This window comes from Protomyctophum bolini, assembly GCF_963924005.1.
Source record: "Protomyctophum bolini genome assembly, chromosome: 21".
NCBI classification, from domain to species: Eukaryota; Metazoa; Chordata; class Actinopteri; order Myctophiformes; family Myctophidae; genus Protomyctophum; species Protomyctophum bolini.
The window spans coordinates 16,532,465-16,545,108 of record NC_137882.1 but is presented as its reverse complement, the minus strand read 5'-3'; the positions used below and the strand labels follow the sequence as shown (position 1 = coordinate 16,545,108).

Here is a 12,644-nt window from a genome sequence, read left to right as displayed (position 1 = left end):
GTTCTGTACCTGCCTTGTCTAACCTGTATTGTGATTAGTCTTTCCACCTGTGTCCTATAGTCCCCCAGCCAATCCCTGTCTTGATTTTGAGTTTTGTTTCACCTGTGCCTAGTTAGTCTGTGTCTATTTATACTCCCCTGTTTGTTCAGTTCCCTTGCTAGTTCCGTCACTTTATGTCAGTAGTGTTCAGCTCCTTGTGTATCCATGATTTAACTTTTTTGGACTAAAACCCTTGCATTGAAGCTCATCTGCCTGCGCCTATCTGTCTGCAATTGGGTCCTAAAAGCTCCTGCCTTTGCACTGTGACACTTAGACCCTCTATATTTGATATAACAGACCTTAGTTGCAACATACTTTTTCAATGTACACCAAATCCCCTTGCCAAAAATAGCCGATTTACAATCAATGTGAGCTTGTAGATCTCCTATTTTTGGTGAATGTTCCCTCCCAGAATAGGGATGCCTGGAGGATGCAAGTGGTTTTCCTTTGTGACATAAACTGTATCTTATTCTTAGGGAGAGAATATTACTTACCGTAATATGACATAAGGTTCTAAAAACTAACAATTTCATTCAGGGGTGCCATGGATTAAAATGTCATTTACAGGGTTGACATGACACAAAAACGTTTGAGAACCACTGCACTATGTCATGGTATCAGAGTGTTCATGCACGGGGTAAAACACAGCATGGGAGCACAGTTACAGTACATGTTGTACACCTACACTGATTACCAGCAGTAGCTGCTATATGAACTGAAGAACAGTGTTGTTTTTGGCAGAGAATTTCCATTTTAGTTTTAGTCCTAGTCTCTTGAATAGTTTTTACTTTGTTTTAGTCACATTTTAGTCGTCTGGAATGTCTTAGTGTTTAGTGTAGTTTTAGTCAACTAAATATAATAAGATTTTAGTCGACTAAATCTATGGTTGATTTAGTGAAGAATTACACGTGACATAACAATTTACAAGTCTGGCATTTAGACGCTCTTTATCCAGAGAGAAGGTAAGCACATACATCAAATGCAGTCATCAGTGTAGTAGTGGTCTGAAAAGTATATCAAAACATAATCTGAAACAATATAAACTATAGCATGCCAGGTAAACAAAGAACCTAGCATCTGTCTAAATATGATGCTTTCTGAATTACATTTTAACTTTTGCACAAGTCTCTTCTCAAGGCTATGTCAGGTGCTATGGTTGGAGTCATTCTGAAGAGGTGAGTCTTCAGATTACAGCGGAAAATGGGGAGTGAATTACTTCAATCAAGAGGAGTTGTTCTTCAAAAAGCATGGACTATTAGATCACTCTGAGTCTGTATCAGTGTTGTAGTGCTACGTTTAGAAGCGGGGGGACGCCCCATGCACATGCACACGCTTTTGCGTGAACGTGCGCAACACATGCAGACACACTATTAAAACATGCAGACATGTATAGCCTATTTAGAAACAGGTGTTTACAATGCTTAATCGTATCCATAAAAGTAAGTGACAGTCCGTCCGTCCCCCACACACACACACACACACTACACCCCTGCTCTGTATAAGGACCATAAACAGTATACCAAAACAGTTCACCTCACTGACCTTATGGACTAAGAAGAGATTCATGAAAATTGGTTAAATGAGACATTGCTGCTCTTGTTGGCAAATTTGTCGAATCTTGATCTACTGCAGATCTATGGAAAGTGCTTTTTCCATTTTTGTTTTGAAACTACACCAGCATAGGCTATCCTATATAGTAGGCTACATCTCACTTTTGAAAGGCAGAATTTGTAGCCTACTGTAGGCCTATACTCTAACTGAAACAACCTGAACAGGCCGATGACAACAACAGTAACAGGGTTATTTATTACAGCATCTTTTGTAATCCATGCCACCTCCTGAGCTACTGTAACCTCGAGTGTATCAATTAATGATTCATTGAACGCGCTGCACAAGAGATCTGGATTAAATATTCATTGACAAGATGCCACTCACAATATGAAGTCTCAACACTTGACTATTCTACCACAGATATAAACATGGCATATATAGCACCAGCCTATATCGTAGGCCTATTACACCTGCTCGTGCGCTGGTGACCATGGTGTTGCTCATGGCTCACAACGTGTCAATGCAGATTGGCTAGTTGAACTATTAAAAAATGTTTTTCAAAATAGTAAAAAAGGCAAAGAAGTTTAGGGATAAGGGGTTTAGCGGTGACAAAAATTGAGCCCTATATGCGTTGCGTGTGCTCAGTCCAAGTACAGAGTGAAAGGTCACTATGAGGTGAAGACAAGTGGTTGAATGTTTGAATGGTCTGAAAAATGTTGAATTCCACTGCTTTAGCCACATTCAGAGAGGTTTGCTAAAACTTAACCACATCAGACATCAGCAAGTAAACAGCTGCTTAAGGCACCCTTTGTAAAGAAAGCAACGAAAGGGCACGCATCACTTCCTTATAAGGAGATGACATAACATCGGCGGTTATTTTTAGCATCATCATCGGCACCTGAAGGGTGACTCTCAGGGCACCTTGTTGTCAGAAGGGAGAGAAGTGTCAACCCACTGAGCATTTTCCAGGCTGATGTCTAAAATACAAATGGCCATCTAAAAATGTGTGTGTGTGTGTGTGTGTGTGTGTGTGTGTGTGTGTGTGTGTGTGTGTGTGTGTGTGTGTGTGTGTGTGTGTGTGTGTGTGTGTGTGTGTGTGTGTCGTGTGTGTGTGTGTGTGTGTGTGTGTGTGCGCGTGCGTGCGTGCGTGTGCGTGTGTGTGTGTGTGTGTCTGTACCTGCGTGCGTGTGCGTGCAGCGTGGGTGCGTGCGTGCATGAGCTCACCTGAAATCTGGTTCCAGGTTCTCTTTAAGGCCGTAGAAACCAGCCGATAGGGTCAAGAGCCAGCGTGGGTTGAAGTTGCCGTTCTCGCACTCCAGGTAGGGCGCCGACCACCTGACGTGCGTCCTGTCCGGGATGAAGCTCTCGCCCCTCTTCAGAGAGTTGTCGAGGGACTCGAAGTCCTGACTCAGCACCGTCTTGCGGAAGTGCTGCCTCTTCTTGTCCTTGACGTCGTGGTACCACAGCGTCTCCGCCGTGCGGTTCTTCAGGTGGTCGTGGGCCGCGCCGGAGGACAGGTCCTGCAGCACTATTTCTCCGCCGGCCCGCGTCGCCTGCAGAAGCACCGAGGGCTCGGTGGCGGACGGCTCCGTGTTGAACGTCACCACCGCCCGGTGGATCTTGCCGTCGCCCTCCAGGATGCTCCTGACGAGGGCATGGTACCACTCGATGTCTCGCCGCAGACTCTGCTCCCTGGACCTGTTGGCCTGCAGGATCATGTTGAGGAAGTTGGTGGCGTGCAGCACCGTGTCCAGCACACTGCCCATGGACGGGTGCGGGGTCGCGTGCGACCTTCGGCCCCCGCCGCGCGGGGACGCGAGCTCGTATCTCCGCGAGCAGTTGGCGTGCTTCAGCGTGCTGGAGTCCCCCGTGTGCAGAAACGCCGTGACCACCCGCGGAATAAGGTGCTCGTCTATCTTCTGTGGCAGCGCCTGTAGCGTCGCCTCCTTTGGAGAGCGGCGGAACGCGCCTCGAAGGAGATGTGGCTGCTGAGCGCCGTGGAGGATGTGTGGCTGAGATTTGATCTCTTTGATGTGTTTTTGCGCCGAGTCTGCCGACCGCTCCACCGCTGCATATTTATGATTCGATCCGATCACGAAGCCTACTTGCAACAGTAACGAGAACCTGAAAACAGGAGCCATCGCCGTGCACAAAACGTTTGAATTGAATTACTGCTTTTTTTGCTTTTTTTTAATAGTATAGCGCTGACAAAACGACAGATCTCCCTGTCTATACCATCACTTCACACATCACCTGTAGATAGCCTCTCCTTATCCAGCTCCACCACGGTCCGTTCTGGAAAATAAGACAAAATGTATGTCTCAAACCACACAGTTAGTTTATATTTCCTTTCCCGACTTAATTGCTTGTTGAGTGAGTATATCCTTCCTCTTGCAGCTGTTTTCTCCTCTGCTCTGCCCCCATTTGCTATAAAAGCCCAAGAAACAGCCAAGGCAGGGTTTAATGCGCGGCTGACGTCCTCCGACAGGCGACATATAGACTCATGGTACTATGGTAGACTGAATAGAAAGGAGTGGAGAAATCAGATTTTTTTTAAGGCGTCCGGCTTAGATACTTCACACTTGGACGACGAAGACACCCCGCCCTCTTCTTCCCGGTCACAACAAGCAGTAACTAAAGCATGAAGACATCATTCGTCCTCACTATCCCGTGTTTCTGAAGTGTCCTCGGTTCGCGTATGGTCGTTTCTTGTGTCAATCATACGCTGCCTGTTGTTGGGTTCGGTTGGTTGGAGATGCAGCGGAGAGGAGAGGAGCTGTCCAGTGCTGAAGCCTAACCTTCGCTCCAGATAACACAGCAGCCAAGAGAAGACCGAGCCGATAATCTGCCGTGCACGCAGTGATTAAAAAAGAAGAAAGAATCCTTTCGGAGATTTCTTTGTGGTTATTATAAGGCTTATATTGCTTTGCCATCCATTTATTCCATATGATTTTGTTGAATCATCGACGGGTCATGCATGACATGCAGGTGCTCATGTCGCCATGCCTTTCCTCGGGAATACATGCACATCATCAGCTGCATGCTGTGCGCGAAAAATGCACAATATTGACTAAAAGATATAGTTACACTGCTCAAGTCAATGGGCTAAATCGGTATAACCTATATGCTAATGGCTGTAGGCATTATGTAATGAGCACAAGCAGTTTCTTGAGTCTTGAGCCGCTCATCGATTCTGCTGACCAACATACACGTAAATCCTATACAATGTTTCTATTTAATTTCATGCTTTTCAGGGGGGGGGGGGGGGTGTGGGGGGGCAACTGGAGGTTGTAGGACACATTCTGAGTAGAAAAAATCGTTCTGTATACTGATCCGTTTCACTTCAGTGCATTTGCGAATTCGAACACTGCAAGCTCTCTTTCTCCCAATTAACTTAATAAAGCCATGAGATCTGAAGAATCTAATCTAAGATCAAAAGAGACGAAGAGTAAGTAGATTTGTAGATTTTACTTTAATTATAGGAGCTTAAAGGGATCTTCATGTCTGCTTTGGCCACAGTCACTCACTCTCATTCATTGTCAATGTGCACATGTGGCTATTGGCTAGTCAGAATCAGCAATTTGGAATGTTGGAATTCATCGTAATCGATAGGAGAAAAAAAAGAATGGTATACTTATGTGTTGACAACATTTCATTGATTGTGCTTGACCTCCTAATGATTATAGCAATCAGTTCCCCCCTGCTGTCACATTTGTGAATTCACTGTATTATTGATTGTACACTTAAACCCCAAATGGTGATAAATAGCACGTTCTTTTTCATAATCATATATAGGGAAAGTCTTTAGAGCTATTAAAGGTGCACCTTTTCCCAAATGGTGCCTTGTAGAACCAGGAGTAGCCTATAAACTAAACTAACCTGCAAGAACCATAGGGGCTGGTTCTTTGTATAATACAAAAATAATAATACTACTATACTACTATATAATATATACTATAAAATAAGGGAAAAAAATAAAATAAACTAAAAAATGACCACTACTGCATCAAAAGTAATTGACAACTACAATATAAGAAAGTCTTCACATAATTAGTGAAGTAAAAGTACAAATTGTGGCTCTGAGATGTAGTGGAGTATAGCAGTAGAAGTACTGGATATTGGAAATACTCAAGTAAAGTACAAATACCTCAAAATTGTACTTAAGTACAGTATAGTACTTAGTTACTTTCCACCCCTGAGTAGTAGTATAGTAGTAGTAGCCTATAGCAGTATAGTAGTAGTATTTAGTACTTAAAGTAGCCTATATTTCTGCATAACTGCATGCACTGAAATGGATTAATGGATCAAAATAATCATTGTGTAATCATAGATCTCATGATTCATTGAATGATTTCCTAAAAAGTAAGTATTCAAATTGAATTGTTCTGAGAGAAGAAATATGTGTGCCACTTTCTGTATGAAAGCATATAACGTGCCAACACAGTTTGTAATATCATCTGATCTGTTAGAAGGTGAGAGATGATTTATTGCTTCCAAGGGCAGACGTGTATCGATCCAAATTCAGTTTTATATTAGCTTCACCCAGCTGATGGACTGGTGAGTGATTACTGCAAACAACGAGGACGTACTCAAGAGCGATGCAGGAGCGCAAAGTACCAACGAACTGGCCAGATGTATGGAGAACTGGGATGACTGGAAGCGACCATCTGAGGACGACCTAGAGAGAGAAAGAGAGAGATACTTGCACAATTCTGTGTTATCAGTGTCATCGTAAAGAGACAGACACTATTTATAATGTGACTAGATTGGCCACTGTCACACTGTTCAATTCACTACAAGAACATTAATTTGACATATCTACAAGCTATTTTCACTACTACTATATACTTAAAACAGTTGCACTGTTTGGGAACCAGTGCTCTATATAGAGAAGGCCTACAAAAATTGGTTTTCAGAGAGAAAGATGGACCTGCAACCAAATAGTAGGTGCTTTTTTCCCCACTCTCCAATTAGTTCCGTCTCGCAGGTTTTCTTCTCTGCCTCTTTATCCCTCACCCATACACCCCCTCTCTCTCACTCCATCTCTCACCCTCGATCCCTCTCTATCCATTTCCCCATCTCTTCCTCTCTCTCTCTCTCTCTCTCTCTCTCTCTCTCTCTCCTGTGCATAGGGGCATGTCATGTCACGCTGTGTGGGCTAGAGACATCTCGGCCCAGCCAGGAGCGGTCAAGGAAGACAGGCGTGACAGAGGAGGGTGACAGAGCTGGGAGATGGCCGAGGGCCCTGCATGCATGAGAATGTATACTGGCATTGAGCTCTCACATGCCTTTATGTGTAAAAAGCCCCACAGGTAAACTTTTACGTTCAATTGACTCTCATGATGGTTTGACTGTCATCCCTATTCTAAAACGCTTCTCCCTTGTTAGAGAAATGGGGCCTTATGTGTACTGTATACCTGCAGATATTGTGGTAATAAGATCACCGTGAAATAGAACATGTATATTTTAACTGGTTTATTTCAACCCCTTAAGACCTGAAGCCGATTCTACAAATGCATTCTAAATCAACACTTTCAAGAGTCTTCAAAAAATGTTCAAAAACAACACATGTACAGTACAAGCTTGCAGCGTCATAAAAGTGCAAATATATACTGTATATATTTCAGCTGCTCAAACATGAAAAAGCTGACAAAATGACATGACAAATATTTAAAGAAAACATGGAAATGGAATTTGGAATTTAATTTCATATACTGTAAAAATGTAACATTCATTATAAAAATGCAATTCATTATAACTTAGTCAAATATAAACAAAATACAAAATAAACTATTATGTTATGGACAATCGGGATCACTGCCACAGTTCATAATTTTGCTTTGTATAACATAGAAATTAGTGTGCTGCGTAGTAATGCTTTGTTGCCAGTAGCCAAAATGATCAGTCATAAAACCTTTGTTGTCATAACATACAAAACTGGACCCAGTTTTAATTTTATCTCGCATAACATCATATGGCAATACTTGGGCTTGGGTTTCTTCTGGTCTCTCTTTAAGCTTCCGCTTCTCTGAAGTGCACGTGAACAATGTGAGAAACACGGGGATAAAAGTGACACCGTGCACCAGCCCGAAGATCATAACCAAAAACATGATTTTGAAAAAAGTCCTGAAGATGTGATTCTTGGAGGCGGCTAAAACCACGACCCCAAGAATGGTGGACAGAGCCCCCTGCATGATGGGATAGCCCAACAGAGAGAGAGCGTCCACCAGCCTCTCGTCGGCGCTCTGCTCCTTGCTGGAGACAAAGCTGTAGGATATGTGAGCGGAGAAGTCCACGGTGAAGCCGATGCAAACGACCAGAATGATCATGGATATGGAGTCCAGACGGACCCCCCACAGTGCCATGAAGCCCGTGACCCCCACGATGACCGAACCGATGGAGACCGTCACCCACAGCGAGCACACCGGGCTGGGGATCAGCAGAAGTGAGATTAACAGCATGGCGCCGGTGGTGACCCCGATGTTCTGGACGGTACTGCTCACGATGACGGCGTACTGGTCGTAATAAATGAACGCCGGGTGATAAACCTTCACGGTCACGTTTCTTCGGGAACAGCTCTTCGTAGTCTCTCCGAGACTTTCGACCATCTCGATTTCCATACTGGCGTTGGCGATGTGAACCGTCTGGATGAAGACACGGGAAGCATGAATTGCTCGCCCTGTTGCCACGTTGACGTCTTGCTTCATTTCTGGCGCCAATTTAAAAAAGTGAGAAAGGTTCGCCATGAAAATGGTTTCATTGTTAAGGTCCAGATTTGCATTCTTTCCATATTGCCCATATGAGTCAAGCCAGGATGTATATAAAGTCTTGTCCACAAACTGCAGTTTGTTAAAGTCTTCCATGCAGGCCTGAAGTTCAGACCTCTTGTTTTCGTCCCAGTATGGGAACTCCTCTGTAACAATAATCATCACATTTGGACCGTAGTTAGAAAAGTACCACCTATCATTGTCGTAGTACTTTATGACGTAGGAATTGTCAGCTGCTAAGTCTTTAAGGTCAGTCCCCTGCTCAAGGTGAAGGCATCCGTAGATACTTCCAGCCAAGTAACCCACATATACCAAGATCACAACGGCTTTGGCCCACGGCTTGGTCAACATTGGGCCGTAATAGCTCTTGAAGAAGCGATTCACTGGCTGTTCTTTCTCGGCTCCCGTCACTTGTTCGTAGTCGCCTCCCACACAGCAGATGCTGTACATCTTAGAGGAGTCGTCAGGGTTCTCGGACGGAACGTTCATGCACGTCAGCCAGTGCCTGTTGCTGGCCTCTCTCCTCCCGTTCAGTGCCAGGAAGGCTCCGAAGAAGGTGACGTTGTAGACGTAGCAGAAGACGAGGGCGGTGCTCGTGTACAGGCAGAAGTACTGGACGGAAGGGAAGTCGGACAAGAGGCCGATGTAGAAGCCCAGCACGTCGGTCAGGGTGGTGATGGTGATGGACATGGCGGCCTCTTTGTAGGTGTGGGCCATCCTTGTGGGCACCGGGTCCTTCACCTTGGTGCGCTGCCAGTTGGACACCATGATGAACATATCGTCAACACCAATTCCTGATGAGGAGAAAATGTGCAATGAGCTGATTATTAAATAATTAAATGTAAAGTAAACACGTACATTTACTCAAGTACTGTACTTTTACTCCACTACAATTATTTGAAAACTTTAGTTGCTAGTTAGATTTGGATTATTATTACAAAACATATATTATATAACGGCTTCAGCCCTGTACATTTTGGCCATTTGAAAATAGACGATCTACAGTACAAGCTCATGTGAGCTTGAAGATTTTTGCATTTGAAAATTTGTGAAATGGGACATTCTGCATAATAAGTACTTTCTACTTTTGGTACTTTAAGTACATTTTGATAACAATACATTTGAATTCCAGGCTTTTACTTGTAACAGACTAAACTGAGTAATATACACAGTAATATATATATATATATATATATATATATATATATATATACACCGGTATTGTGTGTGTGTGTGTGTGTGTGTGTGTGTGTGTGTGTGTGTGTGTGTGTGTGTGTGTGTGTGTGTGTGTGTTATTTATTTATTTACTTAAAGGACCACTTCACCACTTTTCAACCTATCTTCATATAATAGGTCCTCACTAATAATCATGATAAAATGGCACGATTTGTTTCTACTCAATCTGTGTCTCATAGGAGGGCTGTGGACACAGAAACCGTCCTCCAGTGACATCATCATTAGGCAGTTTTTTAAACAAGATTCTTTTACAAAAATGTTTAGATTTTCATTATCGTGAGAACGATGGCTTCCATTTTCGCATTGCAATTTTCAGGACTAGAAAGCCTGCAGTTTCTATTAGCTTGTATTCCCCATCGATGATGTCACTGGAGGACGGTTTCTGAACTGCCCACAGCCCTCCTATGAGACACAGACCGAGTAGAAAAAAAATGTGCTGTTTTTTCATGATTATTACTGAGGAGTGAGGACCAATTAAATGAAGATAGGTTGAAAAGTGGTGAAGTGGTCCTTTAAGTAAAACATGTGAGTACTTTTTCTACCACTGCAGTCAATAATTGCATTTATTTCTCAGAGTAGGTAGTCCAATTCAACCCATGTATTGTCTTGATTCTTGGAGGATGTAAGCAGTGTGTATGTTTTATAGCATATGAGATAAGATAAACCTTTATTGATCCTGCGGGGAAATTCAGGTATCATGACCCACAGCAAATGTGGGTCGAGGAAATAGGTCTCTTGACTCCAATTACTGGGCTCTGGCATACAATCAATCAATCTGTATTTCAGACTCTAATATATCCATATAAAAGACAATACAGGGGACAACACAACAAAGAAACATAAAAAGGTACATCTAACAACTATACAGACCAATCTGTCTTTCAGCCTCGACATAAAACTGTACATCAGATTCCTGAGGACAGAGTGGGAACTGTCTGGCATTTGTCCACCTCAGAAGCCTCAGCATGATTCTGAGAGCATCATTATATGCCACCCGCAACGTATTATAATGCAATAATGAGTTGCGGGTGGCAATGATATACTGAAGGTAAATATGATTTACCTTTACTGTACCTGCACCACACAAGTGAGCAGCAGTGGTGTGTACAGTATAGAGTACTAAGCATTAAAGTTAAAGAGGGCGATCTTGACATCATTCATTGCACATTATAAAATGTACGCATTGCCTTCTTATCTTATCTTACCGAGTATGAGAAAGGGGGAGTTTGCCACAGTGATGACAAAGGGTACTCCTATGTAGAACATCAGGCCAAACGAGGACAGTACAGCCAGACCCGCGGAGAGGACACCGATGGCGGCCACCCACACTTTATTCCTCACGTTGTCCAGCCTAAAATAACATAACATGCAATGACAGAACCAAATGACACAGTCAGCATAGATATTATTGGGCATCGTTATTATTCATATTGTCTCTGTCGGGTGGAAACCTTGAATGTCCAAAACGGTTACTTTTCAGGATTCAGATAAAAAAATAGCTAAAAGAAATAGCTCCAGCATGCAGCTATTTTGTATGCTTTTGTGTGACGCTGTAGCCAGTACTACGTACATAGGACGAAAAAACACAACAAGTTGAAATATGGAGATAAGAGGTTTCTGCCCGACATCAATGATATATACTGTAGGCTACTTATGTTGTAACATCCTAATAGGGTTGCAACTATCTATTTTTTTCTCAGTGATTCATCTTTTGATTAATGGGATGAAATTTGTTTTATCTTTTATATTTCAACAAATCAATGTAAATTATTCATTCTTTATTCTATTTTTATAATCAACTACATCAAATAGGAGGGTGATTAACAACGGTGACATTTTTCATTTCACCGTACAACAGTGTCATTCAAAAAGTTTCATCATGGTGTGTTGTGAGCTTGTAGATCTGCTTTTAATCGATTACATTGATTACTTCACTGTTAGCTGTTGCACCGTTACCTGTCTTACCTCAGACAGGACAGGACAGAGAAGGAGATGGCTAGAGCATATGTGATGGAAAATAACGGGATTCCATCTGGGGTGTGTTTATCTATCTCCTCCTGTTTGGACTGGGATGTATAGTAGGCCACCTATAGTTGCACATGAAAAGCAAAAGTAATTTATACATATTTCTGCTATGAATGTCTTCAGAATCTTATTGAATTAGATTCTAGAGAGATTTTAAAGGTTTCATGACATTAATTTCCATTTATTTTTCTTTTTTCTTTTAGGTATTATGACCTCAATTACACCCACACAACCTGAACTTTGAACATTCAGTGGAAAAATGTTATTGTTAATATAAAACAATTTCCATTTTTGCAGACATACCTTGATGTTCTTATTGTCTTCCTCCTTTGAACATATGTCTTGGAATTCTTTCAGCCACAAAACGGGGCCTTTGGTATTATCCAGAAAATACATGAGCTTCACAGCTTTAGCAAACTCCACCGTGCCTTTGACATTCTTCCGAACACCGCCTATTGCCGAACCCAAAAATGTCTGCTTGGATTCCACCGTGGTGTACAAAGGAAACGTAATGTTGATTTGCTCTATTTTGCTCGCGTTGTAGTTAATAATTCCCAGAATGTCATTTGAAACACACGCTCCGTTTGTTTTTGCACACAAGTCCTTGAAGCTCAAATGTCGTTGGTCCACAACAACAGAGATGTCACTGACCTTATTGTCCAGTGTTATGATGTCCTTGAACGCTTCTTTGGTCAGTATGTTCGAGTCATCAGTGGACACCATGATGAGAGAGGCGTAGTGGCCCTCTGTGTACAGCCTCTGGCTCGAAAACAAAGACTCGTCATAAGGGAAGTTTTCCGCAACGAATTCTCTAACTTTCTTTGAGGGTCCTTCCCTCGGTGTGAACTGCCGTTCGATGTCGTTGTCCTCCCTGTCTTTAAGAAAGTAGAAGCCACCTCCCAGACCCGCAGAGACCACCAACGGTACGATGAAAAACCAGACAGGGTACGAGCCCACTGCCCAGCCAAGTTTCTCAAAAAGGCGGGAGAGCGGCTTCTCAATGCAGTCCGTCCGTTTACATCCCAT

At 42.8% G+C, this 12,644-nt stretch overlaps 2 protein-coding genes across 2 annotated transcripts in view; both read right to left on the bottom strand.

Annotated features, from left to right (window-relative positions):
- gpr158a (G protein-coupled receptor 158a) overlaps nt 1–3,731 on the bottom strand; it is a gene marked incomplete at its 5' end in the record, with an annotated part of 75,519 nt that extends 71,788 nt beyond the window's left edge. The window contains one exon of the mRNA XM_080793766.1: nt 2,815–3,731. Within this exon, the coding sequence (XP_080649892.1) occupies nt 2,815–3,731 (917 nt within the window). The remainder of the gene's footprint in view (nt 1–2,814) is intronic.
- A 101-nt stretch (nt 3,732–3,832) lies between these two features.
- Nucleotides 3,833–12,644, bottom strand: LOC308336401 (patched domain-containing protein 3-like; the record flags this gene model as incomplete). Its single annotated transcript, XM_080793765.1, has 6 exons — nt 3,833–3,885; nt 4,315–4,435; nt 7,575–9,151; nt 10,799–10,944; nt 11,559–11,680; nt 11,922–12,644. The coding sequence occupies 6 exons, from the start codon at nt 12,642–12,644 to the stop codon at nt 3,833–3,835; spliced, it is 2,742 nt and encodes a 913-aa protein (XP_080649891.1).